This window comes from Littorina saxatilis, linkage group LG8 (genome assembly GCF_037325665.1).
Source record: "Littorina saxatilis isolate snail1 linkage group LG8, US_GU_Lsax_2.0, whole genome shotgun sequence".
Classification (NCBI taxonomy): domain Eukaryota; kingdom Metazoa; phylum Mollusca; class Gastropoda; order Littorinimorpha; family Littorinidae; genus Littorina; species Littorina saxatilis.
The window spans coordinates 69,493,469-69,516,233 of NC_090252.1; the positions used below are offsets into that span (position 1 = coordinate 69,493,469).

At 39.6% G+C, this 22,765-nt stretch overlaps 1 protein-coding gene across 4 annotated transcripts in view; it reads left to right on the plus strand.

Annotated features, from left to right (window-relative positions):
- Positions 1–19,826, plus strand: part of LOC138974269 (uncharacterized) — a 20,194-nt gene extending 368 nt beyond the window's left edge. The window contains exons 1-9 of one of the 4 annotated variants that reach the window (XM_070346989.1): positions 1–35; positions 4,326–4,466; positions 6,934–7,010; positions 7,791–8,124; positions 9,443–9,583; positions 10,471–10,551; positions 13,689–13,796; positions 14,714–14,794; positions 16,657–19,826. The exon at positions 1–35 is cut by the window's left edge and continues 367 nt beyond it. In XM_070346989.1, coding sequence (XP_070203090.1) covers positions 1–35; positions 4,326–4,466; positions 6,934–7,010; positions 7,791–8,124; positions 9,443–9,583; positions 10,471–10,551; positions 13,689–13,796; positions 14,714–14,794; positions 16,657–16,901 — 1,243 coding nt within the window. In that variant the 3' untranslated portion in view covers positions 16,902–19,826. The other 3 variants (XM_070346991.1, XM_070346992.1, XM_070346990.1) reach the window with 3 other exon arrangements.
- The last annotated feature ends 2,939 nt before the right edge of the window (positions 19,827–22,765 follow it).

Consider the following 22,765-nt stretch of genomic DNA (forward strand, 5'->3'; position numbering starts at 1 on the left):
TGAACGCCGCAGCCGCTACATTACCACAGACACAGGTGTGTATTATATTTATAGTACTTTGTTGTCCATTTTAGACGAAAAGACAGTTGACTGAGTTGTTTTTGAAATAGTGACGCGCCTTCAACTTTATCTTTCAGGTCTGTTGCCACATGGCTCTGACATTCCAAAATGGCTAACCTCGTTTTTTGGAATTTAGAGCTCACAATCCAGTGACAGTGACATTAACAAGAACTTGATCAGTCATTAATTATCAATGGCTTATCAAGTTGTTGGTACAGGTTACTATGCAAGAGTCTTATACATTAAAACAAATTATGGTGAGTGGTGCACAGATCTAAATACTCTTATACTGAGAAGGCACGATGCATGTTGGTTTTTTAACTTCCGAAAGATTCTGAGATTAGCTGTGCGTACAAGCGATCGAATAGCACTGATTTTATCAGTATTTATATAACTATGTTTTGTTTGTGTCAGTCTGTGCTTGTTTGCTGAATTTATGTGTAGGAGCCTGAGGCGGGTTGAGATCTAGCTCCAATGTTCAAATTTCAATCTCGCCTTAGGCCTAGTAGCTGTTGAATTAGGGAGACCGAATAAGTCAGTCACGGTGCGACTATATTTTTTTTTTAATTCGATTTATTTAATTAAAAACTCTTCACGTCCTGTACCGCACGACTTTGTTACTATACTTAGGAATGACCTCACAGGACGGAAGCGCTCTCTGTGCTTGAAAACCACATTTAGGTCACTTCCTTTGTAAACAAGCACATAGCTGCTCCGCGGTTCGTTCGTTTGGTGAACGTTTTGGTAGTTTGCAATGGATTTGTATTGATTTTTTTTTCACGGAGATTTTGGGACCATCTCTGGTGATGCTGATACAGTCAGTAAAGACAAATTTGGGGATATTATCGACGAATTAGGGGCAGAACAAGTGCTGGGACTCGAAGCAGACAATCGCTTGACATTGAAATTGTAAGCTTAATGTAGTTTAGTTTCATCTCCCCCGTCGCGATATAACCTTCGTGGTTGAAAACGACGTTAAACACCAAATAAAGAAAGAAAGTTTCATCTCTTTGTTCCACCATCACCCAGCCGACGCGGCGACTTCCTGGCGTGGCCGTAAAGTCCGGTTACTCGATCACGTCGCTCTCTGCTCTGTGCATCGTCAAATATGTTCATGCTTTTCACCTGTTGCACGTGAGTGAGTGGAGACTCGGCTCCCCCATAATCATGGTCCAACAGGCATGCGAATCATTAATTCTGCTTTTTACACGATGAGTCTTCTTCTGTCAATTTAATGCATACTAGTTACAAATTAAAACAAGGAACTTAGTCGATAAATATCGACAGGGGGCCGACAAATGGTTTAAATGGGAAATGTGTGTATATGGGTGTGGGTTTGAAACAAACAAACAAACCAACCCATGTGAACCCCGGGCCGCAGGCCTTCGATGTAGTGATTGAAAAAAAAGGATGTTCTCAAATGGTTCAATTCTCATTTGGTCTGATTCTCAAATGGTACCGGTATACTCCCCCCCCCCCCCCCCTGGCCGCAAGCCTAGGAGTAAAATTTTATAGACACTGACCTTCTTCCCAGGGGTCATTGACCCAGTTTTAGCTATGAGAGGTGGTTCGCCCAGAGGCTGTAGAGTATACTGGGGCGGTCTCTTTGATGTCTTGAGAGGAAACTTGGCCAGGGTAGTACATGCACCAGAACTGGTGGACACCAAGGACAAACATGAAATCGAAGCAGTTTGCTTTCAGAGAGAACGGTCGTCAGCAACTCAAACTTCTCTGTTTTCTTTTTTTTTTTAAATCTGACTGTCTTTGTGGCCCCCTGACTCCGCCCCCCTCCCTCTGTAAGGACCCCCCTCCACAAGGACCGATTTTTGTCAACATTTTAAAGGTCGCTAGAGAGGGGTTCCACTGTATGACCTAACCGCTACTGGCAGACGGCCTCAATCTTCACGCGCAAAGACGAGATTAATAGGTGCTCGGTTTTGGTATTTTGAATTACATTACATTAAACCTTTGTTGGGTTTCATGGTCATGGCAACAGCCATAATAATATTACATGATGTATAATATCATATTTCAGCATATGTGAATTACATGTCATCATACTAAACTGTCATACATTTTTATTCCTACATTATTGTGATTGATCACAACCAAACCTACTATCATTGGACACATCCAAATGCAAGCGCCTGTTCTTGACAATTTCCCTCTAATCTAAATATAAAATCAGTGCAATTTCCTGGGTCGGGCTTTGCCACAGACACTCACGGTTTGGCCTGTAGGTAAAATGTACAATGTATTTTCTGATTTGTGCACAAAAGCTTTTTTTCTTTTTTCTTTTTTTTAACATAACAATGTTTAATGTCACTGTATGTTTAAAAGACCATGGTCATATTTGTAAAAAAAATGTTAAATTAGAAAATAAATAACATTTTGGTTCATGATTTTTCCTACACCTGTGCTAAAAATAAGAAATAAAAATGTCGGGTATATAAGTCACTCAAATACAGCTAGGTATGAATGGCTCGGTTTGAGTTTGTTGCAGTTGACCCTGCACAATGCGACATATCATGTTTTTGTTGAACAATTTTGACGTCACCCCTCCCATAGGGTGACGTATTTCACAACTTCCTGTGTTACACAAACTCTGTGATGACCAATTTTGACGTCACCCCTCCCATAGGGTGACGGATTTCACAACTTTCTACAGATGAACAATTTTGACGTCACCCCTCCCATAGGGTGACGGATGTCACAACTTCCTGTGTACACAAACTGATGACGTATTTCACAACAAAATGGCGCTGCCCATGGTCAACCTCTAAACTATCCGTATAGAATGGGGGCGTCCTCGCCCCCATAATGACAGTATGATTTCTTCATTAATTAACTACTCATAATGATAATACATACATGTATTATACGTGTATACTTTACATACATGTTTTATAACATAAAACCCATAAATGTCATGTCTGACACACACAGATACCCACTTTCTGGTCATTTTCATCAAATCCTTACGGTACTGAGGCTTAGCAATAGGGAAATGTGTTCAGGACGTGAAGAGTTATTTGACCGGGCGAAGCTGGACTGACTTTGGACTTATCATGTATTGGAGCCATTCTTCCGTTCTGGGGACGAAATCCGTCTGTTGAAAAAAAACCAACTACTGTTTGTGTTTTACTTTACCCATACACACGCACACGTTTTTGTTCCTCTTTTTTTCTCTTCATCCTCTTTTTGTTCTGTTTTCTTCTCCTGTCCACGACATTACTGCTTCCCCTCAAACCTATGATGTACTTTTTCCGTGCATGGTTTATCCCTGTCTCTTCCCAGAGACCAGGCAGTCCGGTTACAGTAGCTCGGGTACTTTGTATCTCCTCCAAACTCATCAACTTAAGTTCATTACAGACAAAATAATTAGCATAGCCGCTAATTGAACAGTGTATAGGCTCTCTTTTTCTTTTCTCTCCTCGACATTCAACCCATGGTCCCCCTCGACCACTACCATCTTTGACGCAATGTCACTGTCACAGTGTCAGAAAACTCACTGCCTTCTTCGGCATCATACAATTCATCATCTGACAGAGACTCGTCAGTGGTAAGACATAATGCATTCTCATCATACTCCAAGTCCAACTCCTTTGGATCAGACACACCTGAATGACAATGCTTCTCAATTAAAAATGTACACATGCTTTTATGTGAGTTAGGGAAGTATAAATAGAGAATACTATGTATGGCTTGCTGTGTCGTACCAGATTTTCATGAGTTGTTTTTTTAAATATTGAACTGCGAGCGAAAGCGAGCTATTCACTATTTTAAAAAGCAACGAGTGTAAATCTGGTACAAAACAGCAAGCCATGTAGTATTCTGTTTATCCTACATACTGTACTTACGTGTATTTTACTGAAAATGTCCTGCAGTCGAGGCAGCTAAATTGAAGACGCTTGTTTTGGAACCTCGATCTCTTCTAAAGCCTCGTGCAATCTATTACGTCAAAGCAAAGAAACGTCACTCTGAAAGTGTGGCTTGACGTGTTAGTTCTAAAAATTCATCGAAGGTAATTAGCGAGCGCAATCTTTTTTCTTCTATAATGACGTTTGTCTCGGTGACTTTGGCATCATAAGCAGTGGAAAAACAGGTCCCTGCCAGACTTGCTTGACATGACCTCATTTACATGATATACACACGTGTGATTTGAACGATTATTATCTCACGAGTGTCTCTCTCACGTATACATGTAGGATGATATTATTAATCAAATGAAAATTTACTAATAAAATGTTCTATTATGTCACTAGTGGAACCAGGAGGCCGAGGCCAGAGATTTAAAACAAGGGAGTACTTCCCACATTTCTCATACGGCCAAAGAATGGTGCAGGCTGCACTGGCTAAGAGTCTACCTGCCATACCATTGCCAGATGACACCAGCAATCATCCAGGTACAATGTAATCCCATTTTTATTTTGTTGAAAGGCAAGATTTAACCAGAAAGTAAGGAACTAACTCAGGGGTTCCACTTATTGCACACACAAAAGTATACGCAGTTTTCAGCCTCCGTACACATTTTCACCGACATGTTGCATTTTGTCACGCAAAATTACAATTGCACTCAAAACACTAAATAGCCACGAAGAGAGCACCTGAACTCCCACCTCTGATTCTCCCCACCCGCCTTGTTCATCACTGTTAACACTCGTGTACTTATCGCCAGAGGCCATAGTACCAGTGCTCTACCGAATTGAATCTTTATTCCTTAGGTCACTGCCACCGGCGATAGCCTTATGAATGACCAGCTCTACCGAAGAGGAAGATTGCATTACATTTCTTTGGGGGGGGGGGGGGGGGGGGGTCATGAGTCACAGAATAAATAATTGATCCTGCTGTGTTCAGCAAAACAATGGTCTGCCTTATCACACATGCCATTAGTTTGGTGCACTGCCGATTCAGTTTACAGGCCAGGGGTGTCCGGGTCTACTCTGATTACATCGGACTGACCCACAGTGATTGTTTTTCAGGCTGAAATATCTTCCATTTAGCGCCATGCAAATAGTTCAGTTCCTCGCTTAGAGGCCTATTACCTGTACAGAGCCACTGCAAAACGCAAACAGACCGATCTGTCGTCGGAAAGTGAAAGAACAGAATCTGATGAAGGGACTTCTTTTAGTTACCTATCATCATCATGTCCAGTGATGGCGCTAGTACTTTTTTCAAACCGGTACGCAAACTTTTATGAAGCAAACAGTCCAGAAAAAAACGGTAGGCTGGTCATTGGAACCAGTTAGAATCCAGCTCAGAGTACTGGTTTTATAGTTTTGCCAGCGAAAAAAGACCGGTAGTTCTAAAAATCAACGGCAGCCAATTTTGTTCCGGGATTTTTTCGTTTCAACCGGTAAAATACCGGTAATTACCGGTTAACGCCAACACTGCATGTCTTCTCAATCGTAGTGAGAAAAACACACTTCTCCTTCGCGTTTTTTCCCCCAATTAAGTTTGTAATGGTACGCGTTTTCCCCGGCTCATACGCATTTTTTCAGTCATGTTGTGTATGCAAACGCAAAAAGCAAAAACCCAGTGGAACCCCTGACTAACTAACTGTTATGCAATACTTCTGGAGGGGTGATCACACTACAGTTAACACAGTTTAGTTATGACTAAGATATGTAGTTAAATTGCTATTCTGATACACATTGGAGAATTCAGGGTTATGATTTGATAGTCTCACATGTACATGGACCTATTTCGGTCATAAGGCCATATATGTCAACGGAAGCTGCTCAATATCCTATATATATATTTACAACAATAAAGCATGCTTCCTGTTTCATCACCGTGGATGAATTAAGTGCTTGCATGCACATACCTGGTCAGGTTTGCTTCTGTTACTGGTCGACAGACGATATAGTTTGTACAAAAACTAAATTCTTGCCGTCTATGAAATACATCCCTGGTAAAAATTCAATTCCTGCAACACACCTTGCAAAACTAGTAGCTGCAGTCTAGCAGACGGTCTTTCCAGTGCTTTGTAATGAATCGGCAATATTGCCTTTGCCTATGCAACGCTCATATATATGCAGATCCCAATCTGATGAATGGACTGACCCACAGTTAACAGAGAAAATAGAGGACCCACTAGAGAAAATGCTGAATTCTTGGGATGTAGTCTGATGATAGACGGAAGACAGACAATAGACGGAAGACAGACAATAGACAGAAGATAGATGGAAGACAGACAATAGTTGGAAGACAGATGGTAGATCGAAGACAGACAATAGACGGAAGACAGACGATAGACGGAAGACAGACGATAGATGGAAGACAGACAATAGACGGAAGATAGACGGAAGACAGACAATAGACGGAAGACAGACGATAGATGGAAGACAGACGATAGATAGAAGATAGACGGAAGACAGACAATAGACAGAAGACAGACAATAGATGGAAGACAGACAATAGACGGAAGACAGACAATAGATGGAAGACAGACGGAAGACATACAATAGACGGAAGACAGACGGTAGATGGAAGATAGACGGAAGACAGACGATGTAGTCTGACGATAGACGATACATATATATACGGACGTTCAACCAGTATTTGGCTTCAGCTTGATTCAGGAACAAGAGGGCGACTGCAACTGAGTCGCATGTATAGACAAACCATAATGCCTTTCTCCAGTCCAGTCTATGAAATAGGACTTACAGCTGATCTAGCTGGACTCTACGCAAGCTTCAGTACGAATGAAGTAAAATCTCCCATATCAAATTTATTATACACAAATATGAAAACAGTTAACTAGACTGTTCTAACTGTAAACCAACGTAAAGGGGAAATATGAAGCTCAAAAACAGGTTAAGTCCCAAGCATCATGCAACCACAGGCGCTTTCTGTCTGTCTTTCCTACAGTTGACTGCAGCTTCGAACCACAGGCGCTTGTGACAGAGGACTCTATAAGCAGCCATCACTCAGTTGACTCCCAAATGGTGAGTTTTTATAGAGTAGATTATTTGTTGCCCTGTCTGAAGATATTTTGTTTTTGCGATTTGATTTGTTAAATGTTTGACCTGCATTACTTGTGAGTTTCCTGTGATGACCAAGGCAATGAAATATGTTTGCTATCTGCAGTCTATGTTCTTTTGCCTCTGAAAAACATGCATCAGAGTTGTGCATTCTTTTTCAGCAACTGGTTCTTTTTCTCAGACAAAATAAGGCATTTATAATGAAAAAAGAACAAAAATATACGGTCGAAACAGATCACCAACAAAGGCTAACAAGTTCAGTTGAGTTGCCAGTTGGAAGGAACAGCGAAGAATGTCCCAGTTACTTCCTCAGTCGTACTCTTTTTGATTGTTCGATTTGGCAATTCTGAATGATGGCAGGAACTGAAGTGCGCCAGGCAGTATCAGCGAAGTCCTCTGGCTCATTTTCTGTGCCCACGAAAGCTTCCAGGTAGGCTATTTGTCGGTATCGGCGGACTGCATAATAATGTTGTCGAAGCTCAGTCTCGCTTACGACGCATCCAAAATGGCATCCTCCGACGGTGCTGTGACTGTGTGAAAGATGTCTTCAAATCACTTAGCACATTTGAAAAAATCCTATGTAACAAGCTGACCAGGATTGAGATAATCGGAAAACGTGGCCGAATTGTCCCAATTCTCATGACTGCACAGGTGAAAGCAGCTGTGGAACTGCTTGTGCAAAAAAGGGATGATGCTGGTGTCAGCGGCTCCAACAAATTTGTGTTTTCTTGCTCATTCTTTCAGTCGGAGGGGCACATTCGGGGATCTGACACGCTTCGAAAGTTTGTGACATCAGCGCAGTTGGCAGAGCCACAGTTCATCACATCTACTTCACTTCGAAAGCAGGTTGCTACTCTGTCCCAGATAGTCAGTTTGAAGGACAACGAGCTGGATGCCCTTGCTCAGTTTATGGGACACCGCGAGTACTACCGCCTCCCATCAGACATGATGCAGTTGGCCAAAGTCAGCAAATTACTCCTTGCCCTTGAAAAGGGGAAGCTGCAAGACCACCAGCGCTGCACCCTGGATGAGATGGAAGTGGCTGAAGATGAAGCCATCACCTCGGATGAGGAGGCAGGTATGTGTGACATTTTGAACATGAATTCCTTTTCCCGCAGTGGGGCACTGCGGTTATGAAATTAAAGGCCCCTCCTGTTTTTGGAACCGCAGGAGCTTTCTAGTTTGCTGTTAGGTAGATTTTTGGTTCCTCTTTCCTGTCATGCTCTCTTTTTCTTCATGAATTCTTTTCTTTTTTCTGCCTTCTTGCTCATTCACCTGTATTTTTTCCAAAAATCTCTTCTCTTGCCGCTTGTCTCGCGATTCATGTATAGTTTAATCTGTTAGTGTTCTGATGTAAGTCCAGCAGTAGATAGGTTAAGCCTATTTTAACATACTGGAAACTGGTAATCTTCCAGTAGGTATTAATTTAGTTTTACTAAAGCCTGCTGGGACACAAGTAATGGGTTAGTGCATTTGTAAACAGGAATCGCTTGACAAGTGGCCCCCTTCATCCCCCCCTTCCTCGTCCTGATATGGCTCTGCGTAGTCGGCTGGACGTTAAGCAACAAATAAACAAACAAACATGAATTCCTTTGCTCTTTTTGCACAAAATGAACACAGCTAAACTATCTCTAAATCTAGTATTGTAATAACCTTTTTTTTGTATTCTTAAATTCATCTTCTTCTCCTTCTGCTTCTTCTGCCTCTTCTTCTTCTTCTAAATTGGGGGGCTGGGATGGCTCATTCGGTACACAGCGTGGACTACATATAGTTCCTCTGACTCTCATAGTCACAGGTTTGAATCCCGGTCTCCCTCTCTCTGGTATCGCCTTTGTTGTGGCTAGTGACATTGAACCACCAATACAATTTTATTTCAATCAATCAATATGAGGCTTATATCGCGCGTATTCCGTGGGTACAGTTCTAAGCGCAGGGATTTTTTTTCTTTTCAATTTTTATTCAAGGCGCAGGGATTTATTTATGCCGTGTGAGATGGAATTTTTTTACACAATACATCACGCATTCACATCGGCCAGCAGATCGCAGCCATTTCGGCGCATATCCTACTTTTCACGGCCTATTATTCCAAGTCACACGGGTATTTTGGTGGACATTTTTATCTATGCCTATACAATTTTGCCAGGAAAGACCCTTTTGTCAATCGTGGGATCTTTTACGTGCACACCCCAATGTAGTGTACACTAAGTGTATTTGTTTTAAATCTAAATTGAGAACGTTCATACTTCAATGCACACTACAATGTGATATATTGTGCAAACATTAATTTGCATTACACAATAAAGCAAACATTAATACTACGGTACTTACTACATAAACTTTTGTACTTGCGATCTAGGATTTTATCTATTCTATCATATTGTAACTATTATTTACAGAATTTGTTGAAAAGGGTCACAGCCCTATTCCAGAACGATCTGCATCAGGAAGGTTCGCAACAAAAGACTCTTTGGCACCGCCACATAACCAGCCCTCTCCGCCTATGCATCAACCTTGTCCTGCTACAGCTGCACCTGACAGTAAGTCTTCTTCTTCTGTGTACGCATGCTATCAACTACAGTACTGCAAGCACTCCCAGTTTCGGATAAAAACAAATGCGATTGGTCACTTTGGCAGAAATAACAACTGTGAACAGAATGTTGATAGTAAAAGAAAGTAAGGAAGCAGGAAAGATGAGCCGGTGCCTACCTAACAGCAAACTAGATAGCTCCTGGTGTTCAAAAACAGGAGGGGCCCTTAATTTAAGTCCGCAGCGCTCCACTGCAGTAGGTGACAGTAAGTGACAATATGGGCTGAATCCATCCCATCTACATGGTGTTGGAGTGGGGACAGGACATATTTGAATGGCGATGTCGCTGTTCAGTGTCTGAAAGTCTCTTAAGTTTGTAGTTGCAAACATGACTTTTCTTTCTCTCTCCCCCCCCCCCCCCCCTCCTCACTCCCACAAAGTAACATAGTAGATTTAATTTCTTATTTGTAGCTGCCATTCCATGTAAAAGTGAATACATTTACTTATTTAGTGTAAACTTGTCACCCTGGCATGAGGTAATATGACCGGCACGGTTGGCCTAGTGGTAAGGCGTCCGCCCCTTGATCGGGAGGTTGTGGGTTCGAACCCCGGCCGGGTCATACCTAAGACTTTAAAATTGGCAATCTAGTGGCTGCTCCGCCTGGCGTCTGGCATTATGGGGTTAGTGCTAGGACTGGTTGGTCCGGTGTCAGAATAATGTGACTGGGTGAGACATGAAGCCTGTGCTGCGACTTCTGTCTTGTGTGTGGCGCACGTTATATGTCAAAGCAGCACCGCCCTGATATGGCCCTTCATGGTCGGCTGGGCGTTAAGCAAACAAACAAACAAAAAATGAGGTAATATCACAAGGGTTATTCATGTTTTTGTATTTGTCAGATTCTGCTGATGATGAGGAAGCACCAGAAATCCAAAGGAAGTTTCAACGGTGTGCTGCTGACAGCAGTGCATGCTCAAACAGTTCAGTATATGGCCTTAAGTCTGAAATGGTGTCCACAGCTGAAATAGCTGTGCAACCTTGGCTCTAACCTGATTTGTACATCAAAGAAAAATAAAATCCTTGTAAAGATTAATGAGACTTGTAAAAAAAAGTATGAAGTACACACCTAGAGAAACATTGTGTGCTCAGTTGTTGTTTTTAATGAAAATGTCGCCATTATCTGAAGTCAGCAGCACTACATTTTGGCCATTTTTTGTGACATGACCTTACAGCATATTGAAACATGGTCTACTCTGTCATATTTATGGGACAGAATGTCATGAATGACTTTTCACTGAGCCAGTAAAACTCAAATGTACCTTTGACAAAGCAAAGTTTTTGAATTTTGTCAGTGAGCCTGCAGAAAATGGGGAGACAAAATTTCACAGAAAGTTCATAACTATTTCCGTAAGACTTCATTTTTGTTCACTGATCAGCTCTAAATAATAATTAAAGATTGAAACCTGATATAGTTTGTAAAAAAGTATTTTACAGTATGTTTTGCAGAGGTATAAAACATAAAAAGGGTTGTTTGACTTGTTTTTGCATGTTCAAAAGTAGTTTGAAGTTTACGTGCAGATTTTCTTGTGAAAAAAGAGTTATGAACTTTCCAACCTTTTGCCTTATAAAAAGAGTAAATTGACTGGTTGGGGAACACCTAGCTTTGTAATGCATTTGGATCCACTAGCAGCAGTCACACTGAAAGTTTGCATCAAGTTCATTCATTGGTGTTTGAGTAATTGAGAAATAAAAAATTCTTGTGAGAAAGTTATGAACTTTCCTACTATCTCCACTGAGAGTGTTTTTTGTCCTTAAATGCTAGCCATGAAAGTTAAGGTTGTAGTGGAACAGCAATTTTGCATATAAAAGTACATTAGATTTAGATACTAAGCAATTTTTGTCACCAAAGTCAAGCAGTATGCTTTAGTTAGCCATTTTCTCTGTGTCTTGCGCACTATTTTTATGTGAGAGTTACTAACTCATGTCAAAACCCAAAATATATGTAAAATGACTATTTTCAGTTTCCAAATTACACTGTACCATGATTTTCATCACAAAAAGAATCTACTGGCTGCTGACTGTTTCTTTCTGAAGTACTTAGCCGTTTTGTCATGAAGTTCATAACTTCACATAACTCAAGCTCATTTTTCAAGGGCGTGTTTAAAATAATGCCTTGTTAATAGCAAAAGAGTACATTTGACTTTATCTGGACATTTTGTAAGAAGTTTTCTGAATATCAACCCTCAAAATTACATTTTGATAATTCCAGCATGAATCTGGGTTGACTGCACGGTGTACATAACTTCACATCAACTGACCCTCAGCCCCACGGTGTGAAGTTATGAACACATGCCATGAGTATGATTTATACACAATAATTAATTTACTACACTAAATCACTACCTCAAATGATGTGCTGCTCTTCTCCAGAGTAGGCTGTTACAGTTTGATGTCATTTTTATTTTAATTTACCAGCAGATTTTAGTACGTAGCTTTTCAGTTAAATAAATGATGTGAAGTTATGAACACACAGTCAGCTGACATAAACACTAACTAAATAATGATTTCGGTAACAGTTTTCATGACTGAGTTTGGTTAAGTAAATCATTAAGTTGTTTAGAATTATTTGCAAGAGACTTTAGTTAGTTATTTTAGTATAAATGTGTGATTGATGTGAAGTTATGAACTTTCACAAGTTTCAAACAATTTGTTTTATTTTGGCAATTAAAATCTGATTTTGTAATATAACTAAGTGCAGCTTTAGCCTATACTATAACTCTGTGTTCTCAGTTTGTCATTGTTTTGCAAATATATTATACAGTAACTGTACTAGAGACCAACATAACAAAAATTCTTGTGAAGTTATGCGCACGCTCACATTTTATGATTTTTGTTATCGTTTGTTTTCACAAATGTTTTACTTTTATTACTTAGTTGTATGTTGATTACAAAGAGTAGCTGGAGAGAAAATAAGATGACATATGCACTTTCTTACTTTGGTTTGAATTAGCCATAGTTTGTGATGTCACGGTGTGAAGTTATGAACTCCTAGGACATTCTAAAAATACTTTCAGTTTCTGCCAACTCTTTGAGTCAGACAAACATTTTGGTGTATTGAAATCCTTTTGATGGTACTTTTCAAGCACATTTTGCACAAAAACAGCAAAATTGTAGATTTATTGATAACTTATGCCAATATTTGCTGTGAAAAAATTGTGACAATATTAATTTCTATAAATAATACAGATAACCAAAAAATCTTCTCCACACTTCATCTTCAAAAATTACCTTCATGTTCCAGCTCACCTTTTTCAGATTAAAAAACAAAACAAATTGTTTCCTGCCTGTATAGATTAAATTTATTATACCAATAAAAGTAAATTATGTGAAGTTATGAACTTTCCATTAATGGAGTTCACATCTGCATCATGCGTGGCCAAAACAAGTTTAACTTGCTTGAAATGCAAAGTAATTTGCTGTAGCAATTTGCTCAGATGTCTAAAACAGACCCAATACATGTAGCAACAATGATTTAACAAGTCTAAATTTTGTGACGGTGTGAAGTTATGAACTCCTGCAAACTTTTAAACCTGAATCTGTGAAGTGATCAAACATGAGTTTTCTTAAATCATAGCTGTTCCTTGCGTATTTATGCTCTAAAATACATCTCTATTTTCAAAACAAAGAAAATGTTCATTTTTAAAATTGATTTTGTATGTCACAAAAATGGACACCTATTCTGACTTTGGGCCATATATCTTTCTCCTTAGTCAACCAATTTTCCATGGGGGCGCGACTGGAGATGGATGAAGGTCAGGGGGTTCCTGTGTTTGAGTGGGAACAGCTTGAATTTAACTCACAGAGTTGTTTGTGTCCAACACGCTTGTCGGAGGTGTTTTTTTACGGCGTCAATGTTGGGGGGTGGGTGGGGGTTAAGGATGAGGGGTAGAACTGCATTCGTTGATGCATTTTGATTGTCTTACATCTGAAATGTATTTGTACCTTTGAAGAATAGTTCATTCCTGTACACTCATAACACCGAACACACGTTTATTTATTTTGAACATAACATAATTAATACAATAAATAATTAATTATAATTTTATTATGTCCCCAGGCGAGCCCCCTTCCTCCTGGACATTCTCTCCTGTTGGTGTGGCAATGATGAACACAAGATGCAGTGTATTCACACAGATCACTTCTCCTTCAGCGTCATCTAACGAAAGTAAGCTTTATTGCATATAAATTAATTTAGAAACATGCTGGCGTCACCCCCCCGCGGGTTAGGGGGAGTCCCATATTGGTTGGGACTAGAAAGAATTTACCCGATGCTACCCAGCATGTCGTAAGAGGCGACTAACGGTTCTGTTTCTTCTCTTCTTTTGTCTTATTTCTGCCTTACCAGTCCTTTCACCTATATTTCCTTCCAAGAAAACTCTCCCTACTATTCCCTGCAGTTTTCCAATTCTTTTCTTGTTGTCTTATTTCTACCTGACTGGATCCATCACCTTTATTTCACTTACCAAAAGTCTTCTTTTCCACATCCTTATTTCTCTGCACCCCGCATGTCGTATGAGGCGACTAACGGATTCTGTTTCTCCTTTAACCCTTGTTAAGTGGTTCTTGTATAGAATATAGTCAATGTTTGTAAAGATTTTAGTCAAGCAGTATGTAAGAAATGTTTAGTCCTTTGTACTGGAAACTTGCATTCTCCCAGTAAGGTCATATATTGTACTACGTTGCAAGCCCCTGGAGCAATTTTTTGATTAGTGCTTTTGTGAACAAGAAACACTTAACAAGTGGCTCCCTCCCATCTCCACCCTTTCCCCTATCTCATCTCCCCCTTTCCCTCGTCGCGATATAACCTTCGTGGTTGAAAACGACGTTAAACACCAAATAAAGAAAGAAAGAAATGCTGGCGTCATGTACGGACGATTAACTAAGCGCCCATTACCTAGTTGTTGAATGGCCGCATTCCATAGTGGAAACTCTTGTGTTTAGTTATTTGACAACGAAATTGATATTTAAAAGCATATGTCTTTTAGCTGTTGTTCTTTTTTTGCTATTTTGCATAATCTATCAAATGATTTGAAATAAAGATAAGCCAGCTGAGAAAATCTATCATCTTTTTTTTTCCCCAAGGTTCAACTGACAATGAGTACCTACCTGAACAGTGGAGCCATTCCAAACCAAAGAAGCTCAAATCAAAGGCAACGCGCAACAGTGAGTGGAAACATAATCATTGTATTTATACCTCTTCTTTCTCTTTGTGAACTGAGCTTTAAGGAGCTGACTCAATCCACACAAAAGTTATTCCTTTAAAGTAGAACAAAACCAGTAAACTAGATAGTTATTGTGTTTTTGAGTAAGGTAATATCCTTCTCTGAAGCACTTGGAAGGAAAAATAGAGCCTGTTCATAACGTGTTAACTGTTAATCTAACTAGGAGCGTATAGTTATTGTGTTTTTGAGTACGGTAATACCCTTCTCTAAAGCACTTGGAAGGAAACATAGAGTATGTTCACAGACCTGTTTACCCTCCCGGAATTATTACGGATTTAGGGTCTAAATTCCGGTATTACGGAAATCTACCGGAAATTCCGGTCACGAGAACCATTTCCGTGTGTGAAAATTTAAAGTCGAAATTGTAGTACTAGTAGTCACCGGGATTTTGATTTCCCGGAAACCCTTTTAGCTCAAGGCCGACCGGAACAGCCTTGTCTGCGCATGTGCAAAAACAAGGTATTTGTCGGTCAACGCGTGGTTTTTGTGCATTCGGTCCGATCGACATGGGTCGTAAGCGTAAGGCCGATCTCTCTGGGGACAAAATGCCAACCAAAAAAGCTCAAGTTGTACAGGAATATCGGCAAAACTATCAAGTCAAGTGGCAGTGTCTGGCGAAGTCTAAGAAGAGCGAATCACTTGCATTTTGGTGATCGAATTGAGATCAGTGCAACAACAAAGCTAGTCAGTCATGAGTCACTGCAGTCGTTCGTCCGCGAACCAAGCGAACGTGTCCCGAGGTTAGACGCAGCATTAGTTTATTTACAAAATGCAGTACACAAATGAACATGGAAACAAACAAATTGTGTTTGGCAAAACATGAGCCTGCTTCGCATCGAGTTTATTTGACCAGTATGTCTGTGCTTCGACATTATCTCTTGCTACGGTCAGTGACTTGTGCTGTTGCCGGAATTTGAAAGTCTTTTTGAGTCTAAAAGTGATCTCCATTAATCTTTCTCCAATATAGCAAAGATCACAGTTCTTTGAATTGAAAAACTTTAAAGAAAATCTTTAAATAAAATGAACGAGCCGGTCCACAAAAAAAAAAGGTAGCTTCTGGAGAGTGTTTTTATGACTGGTTTTAATGCAGGATGTAAACAGGTCTGTGTTCATAACGAGTTAACTGTTAATCTAACTAGGAGCGGCATTTTGTCAAAGAGCAGTTCAAATCCGTACGTGCTTTAACATATCAAAATGGCCTTCTGCTGTCGCTCAGTTTTCTTGATTCAAAACTAAGCAGTAAATTGTATAATTATTTAAAAATGAATAAATAAGTGGATCAGTTAACAAGTGCAATGGCTAACTGACCTGCCACTTCTCATGCCCATTCGTGGCTTCTGTCCCATGCTTTGAAAATGAATGTGTACAGGGTCTGTAATTCCGGTTTTAATTTAGATTTGAAATCTTTTGTAATTGATGGATTACGCCCACATACACTTCCGTGTATTAGAGGCGGGGACGGGAGTCCCAGGAATTGGAAAAAAGAGGAGGTACTATATCTAACTTACATTGAACAACCAAAATGTAAGCAGCACTAAGATTGACAGTGAAAATGTGACAGTTTTAGTGTACTAGCTTTAGTGTCACGAATCAGAACAAATGTTGACTCGGGAAAATAAATGTCCATGCCCAATCAAGATTCGAAATAGAGACACTGAGATCACGAGTTGTCGGCCTAGACCACCAGACTACCCGGCGCTCATATTGAGTTGGCATGATTGTTCCTTATAAAGTTTTAATCCGATAACATATTTAACCTTTGTATCTCCGGTAATAGGTCTTGTGATATCTGTGTCCACAAAGGTTCAAACCAGCCACGTCGACTGTGGTTGGAGGAGGAGGTGAAGGCAGTGGAGGCTCATTTGTTAAAATATATCGCCACGCAAGTGCTGCCAAGAAAAGAGGATATCCAGAAGTGCCTTCAGGCTGAAGAGACTCTGATAATTCGTACCTGGCTACACGTCAAGAACTATACATGTACGAAACAGGATTACTGCTTTGCAAAGAAATCAGCGAAACTAAATAATGTTCAGCTTTTCAGCTACTGATCATCTTTCCAATGTTGTTGCTGATCACTACCACTAAGTGGATATATATCTAGTGCAGGTTTGTGTCTTGAGCTGTACTGGACAATGATTTACACATTTATCTTTATTTGTTTTTATTAATTTTGACTATGAGCACACTGGTGGTTGTGTTTTATGTTAAATGATTTATTTAGTATGTGTTTATGCAAATCATTTTTGGCATTTTGAATAAGCTAGATGTGACCTTTCTTAGCACTGATCCAAAGGTCAGTTTAATATGCGGTCAAAACAATGATGGTGGAGGCAGTTGGCTATTTTTAATTCATTTGCATAGCAAAAACGAGGCTATATATGTATTGACAACTGACCACCTATTGAACACTCAAAACTTTTCAAATAATGGAAGCTTTCATGATAAAAACTTGTCTTGGTTATGAAACCTATGAACACTTATAAAATGCATGTGATTACATCAGCAAAACAAAACAAAATATAAGCAAGTGAGTCATATTCTTTGTGGCTTTGCCCTTGTTTAACTGTATTATCATTATTTATTATCATGAACACAGACTACCATAAGGTCCGCTACCCCCCCCCCCCCCCCCCCCCGCGGGTTAGGGGGAAGAATTTACCCGATGCTCCCCAGCATGTCGTAAGAGGCAACTAACGGATTCTGTTTCTCCTTTTACCCTTGTTAAGTGTTTCTTGTATAGAATATAGTCAATGTTTGTAAAGATTTTAGTCAAGCAGTATGTAAGAAATGTTAAGTCCTTTGTACTAGAAACTTGCATTCTCCCAGTAAGGTCATATATTGTACTACGTTGCTAGCCCCTGGAGCAATTTTTTTATTAGTGCTTTTGTCTTCTTCTTCTTGTCGTTCGCCAATGTTAAACTTGGAGTCCAGCTCTGGTAGTGCTTTTGTGAACAAGAAACAATTAACAAGTGGCTCTATCCCATCATCCCATCATCCCCCCCCCCCCCCCCCCCCCCTTTCCCCGTCGCGATATAACGTTGAACGGTTGAAAACGACGTTAAACACCAAATAAAGTAAAGATAAGGTCCGCTATTAGGAAAGTCAAAACAATCAAAGTGTCATATGCACTTTGTCATCGTGTGTGACATTTTATTGAGAGAGAAACAGAATCCGTTAGTCGCCTCTTACGACATGCTGGGGAGCATCGGGTAAATTCTTCCCCCTAACCCGCGGGGGGCGTACAGTACTTCTTTGGGATAACAAGGGTAAGGATTGCTCTAATTAAGGTTGGCTGAACAATATATAACAGCAATTTCGCTCAAATCGGCCAAAAACAAGGCCCGAAGGCATCGTAGGCATAGCCGTTTTAACTTTATTATCATTATTATTTATTATCGTGACCACAAACTACCATAAGGTCCGCTAGTAGGAAAGTCAAAACAATCATAACGTATCATAAACACTGGGTCATCGTGTGATCATTATTATTTATTATCGTGACCACAAACTACCATACGGTCCGCTAGTAGGAAAGTCAAAACAATCATAACGTATCATAAACACTGGGTCATCGTGTGTGACATTTCAATGTCAACACAATGATAGTGGTGTTTCACATGTAATGATTGATTTCGATTTTAAGTGCTCTATCCCTTCTCCCCCCCTTTCCCCGTCGCGATATAACCTGCGTGGTTGAAAACGACGTTAAACACCAAATAAAGAAATAAAGAATAAAGAAAGATTTTGAGTGTATATAAAGTGTATTTATGGTACATTTACTTTTGGCTCTTTAGATCAGCTTAATTTGGTATTTCATGGGCATCGGTCAAAAGGTCACTTCAGCATGTGCTGTCAAAACAACGATGGTGGAGGCAAATGGCCTATTTTAACAGGATGTTTGAAGATTTGCTTTTTCAATTTTGTTTGAGAGACAAGAAGTTGGAAAATAGTTTTATTGTATGTTTCTTTGTCACCTGGGGCAAAATTATTCAATCGTCGCTATACGTTTGTTGGAAGCTATAATACAAAGGATAAATTGGCAGTTTTCTTACTTTCTGTTAGAAACAAAAGTATATTTTTCATTTGTTGCAATTGAAAAAGCATAGACCTTACTAAAGATGCTGCTAGTTGTTTTGATTGTGTGGACTATTCAGTGGAGTGTTTTAAATAATCTGTATATATATATATATATATATATATATATCTATATGCCAATTCTCATGCCTCACAGTATTTTAACATTGGTTTATTTTCCATGTTACAAATATGTAATCATATGACTCGAGACTACCTTACTGTGTTATATTGCATTATTATCATGAACGCATTAGGCCCACTTATAAGTTTAAAGAAAGTCAAAGCCGTGTATTGTTCCTTTCAGAACAATGTTATACACCGGGTGTGCATTATGTGTTTTCATTATTTTTAATCATGAGCAGTTTCATATTTAATTATTTATTTAGAGTGTGTTTGATTTAGCTTAATTTGAATTTTGTTGGACATTGGTCAAAAGTTCAGTTTATTATGCGCGGTCAGAACAATGATGGTGGAGGCAATAGCCTATTTTTCAACAGGTTTGAAGGTTTTGTTTGAGAGAAATAAATCTGTCTTTTTTTCTTTGTCATGTTGGGCAGAGTTATTCAATCGTTGTTATACGTTAAGTTCACTGAATTCTTAAATCTAATGTAAGCGCTGTTTAAGAGGTTTTGAAGGTACAAAATACACTTTTTTTCTCTGTTCTCTTTAACAAGATATTCAGATTTGTTTTTCTTCTTTATTTTAGTTTGAGACGAGAAGTTGTACATGCATTCTATTTCCTGTTCCTTTGTCAACTGGGGCAACATTCAATCACTGTTATAGCCTGGTTGTAAGCTGTAACAGTATAAATTCACTGCTTTTTAAATGTCTGCAAAAAGCAAATGTCACCGTTTTGTTGCATGCCATTGAAAAGGAATAAAAACTACCAAACGTTATTTTGCAAAACATGCTTATTGTTATGATTTGACTGATTGTGTTTGTATGTGGATGTGTGATCACAGGATTGCAGATTGCATGGACATAATCGCCACAGGGAAAATCATTCAAATCCTTACTCCGAAAGTTAACAAAAAGCTATTATTGTCTCAAGAAGAGAAATTGTTTCTACAACTGAACACACAGACTGTAAAATGCATGTGTATACAAAAGCAATTATGCTAAACAAGCCCATCATTAAATGAATGGAAGTCAAAGTAAATAAAATAAAATGCAATTTCAAATGTGAAGGTATCTTAAAATGTCGATGAACAAACGCAAGGGAACTGAGCGCCATCATAAAAATACCTTTCATTACAAGAAGGAAAAAAAAACGTAACTGACAGACTGATTCTAATATAGGTCCCTGATAACACTTATAGTATCCACCACCTTCAAATATGATAATTAAACTTCATTTTAAAAAGCTTCATGATTATGCACTGCAAAGTAAGCTACACGTTTTGTTTAGCTGTTTCGTACACATAAAAAAAGGCTTTGTGATTCTTTGGTCTAAGTGCCAATAGAAGGTTTTGAAAGGAGCAAGTTAAAATGTAAAGGCACACTACCTTATATCATATATATACAATATCACACTACCACGGAAAGTCAATACAATGCATACCCAGGTCAAAACAACGTTCACACACGAGTGTGTATCGTGTGTATCATCTTTGTCAACACAATGCAGGCGGTGTTTCAGTTTATTGAAATACTGAGTGTATGTGAGTGTAATTATGCACATTCACTTTTGGCCAATTTAAATGAGCTTGATGTGGAATTTTGTTATCTATTGGTCAAACGGTCATTTCAACCGGCACTGTCAAAACAACGATGGAACTGGCCAATAGTCACAATAACGAGGGGAAAACATGTATACCCCGGTCAAAACAACGTTCACACACGAGTGTGTATCATCTTTGTCAACACAATGCAGGCGGTGTTTCAGTTTATTGAAATATTGAGTGCATGTGAGTGTAATTATGCACATTCACTTTTGGCCAATTTAAATAAGCTTGATGTGGAATTTCTTATCTATTGGTCAAACGGTCACTTCAGCAGGCACTGTCAAAACAACGATGGAACTGGCCAATAGTCACAATAACGAGGGGAAAACATGTATACCCCGGTCAAAACAACGTTCACACACAAGTGTGTATCGTGTGTATCATCTTTGTCAACACAATGCAGGCGGTGTTTCAGTTTATTGAAATATTGAGTGTATGTGAGTGTAATTATGCACATTCACTTTTGGCCAATTTAAATAAGCTTGATGTGGAATTTCTTATCTATTGGTCAAACGGTCACTTCAGCAGGCACTGTCAAAACAACGATGGGACCGGCCAATGGTCACAATAACGAGGGGAAAACATGTATACCCCGGTCAAAACAACGTTCACACACAAGTGTGTATCGTGTGTATCATCTTTGTCAACACAATGCAGGCGGTGTTTCAGTTTATTGAAATATTGAGTGTATGTGAGTGTAATTATGCACATTCACTTTTGGCCAATTTAAATAAGCTTGATGTGGAATTTCTTATCTATTGGTCAAACGGTCACTTCAGCAGGCACTGTCAAAACAACGATGGGGCCGGCCAATGGTCACAATAACGAGGGGAAAACAAGTATGTGTGTGTGTGTGTGTGTGTGTGTGTGTGTGTGTATGTATAGACACATACAAGTTGTAATACAATCACGGCGAGGGCCACAGGTGGTTGTGAGAGTAGCAAAAACAAGTCTTCTGTATAACAACAAACGGTTGTCTGCGACGCACAAAAGCACTGTGCACAAACGACGCAATATTATTGCGACTATAAAGTCTGAGAATCGTCAGGGACAAAACGAGGCTCAATATTCATCAAGTGAGAAAATATTTGCATTGATTGTAAACCAGTTTTCCCAAATTCTCTTTGCCCTTTTATGTCAAAAACAAATGCAGATTAAAAAGAAAGAAAGGGGGAGAGAAAAAGCTGAAAAGAAAGTCATTTCTTCCTTTACGGGCAGAAATCAATGGCTTGGGAGGCGTGATTTGCATGCTATTTGTTTAATTATTATTCGACTTGCATATTACTCCTTGAAGCTCTATGAACAAATGAAAATAAAGGCACAATCCTCCACGTCTCAGTGATCTCCTTGCCTCGCCTGGTCTGTCCACGTCTCAGTGATCTCCTTGCCTCGCCTGGTCTGTCCACGTCTCAGTGATCTCCTTGCCTCGCCTGGTCTGTCCACGTCTCAGTGATCTCCTTGCCTCGCCTGGTCTGTCCACGTCTCAGTGATCTCCTTGCCTCGCCTGGTCTGTCCACGTCTCAGTGGTCTCCTTGCCTCGCCTGGTCTGTCCACGCGTTTACATGGGATAGAACCATCGTCAAAACAATAGTATATCTTCCCCCGAAAGCGGCGTATGGCTGCCTGAATGGCGGGGTAAAAACGGTCATACACGTAAAAACCCACTCGTGCAAAATTATGATTGAACGTGGGAGTTTCAGCCCATGAACGAAGAAGAAGAAGAAGAAGAAGATTAGTATATCAAACTTTTTCATACCGAAACATCCATCACCGAAGCATGTTAATGGAAATGCTTTGGAAAACTGCGTTCGTTTTATTGCCAGGTATTGCGCTGACTTTGATTTGGGGAGGTTGACGCTAAACTAGAACTATTAAGCGGAGTGGTATGGCTGACATTGTTATAGCATCGAGACAATCTACACCCTTAACACAGAGTGATATGGCTGACATTGTTATAGCATCGAGACAATCTACACCCTTAACACAGAGTGATATGGCTGACATTGTTATAATCGAGACAATCTACACCCTTAACACAGAGTGGTATGGCTGACATTGTTATAGCATCGAGACAATCTACACCCTTAACCCAGCAGACACAGCCGGGATTC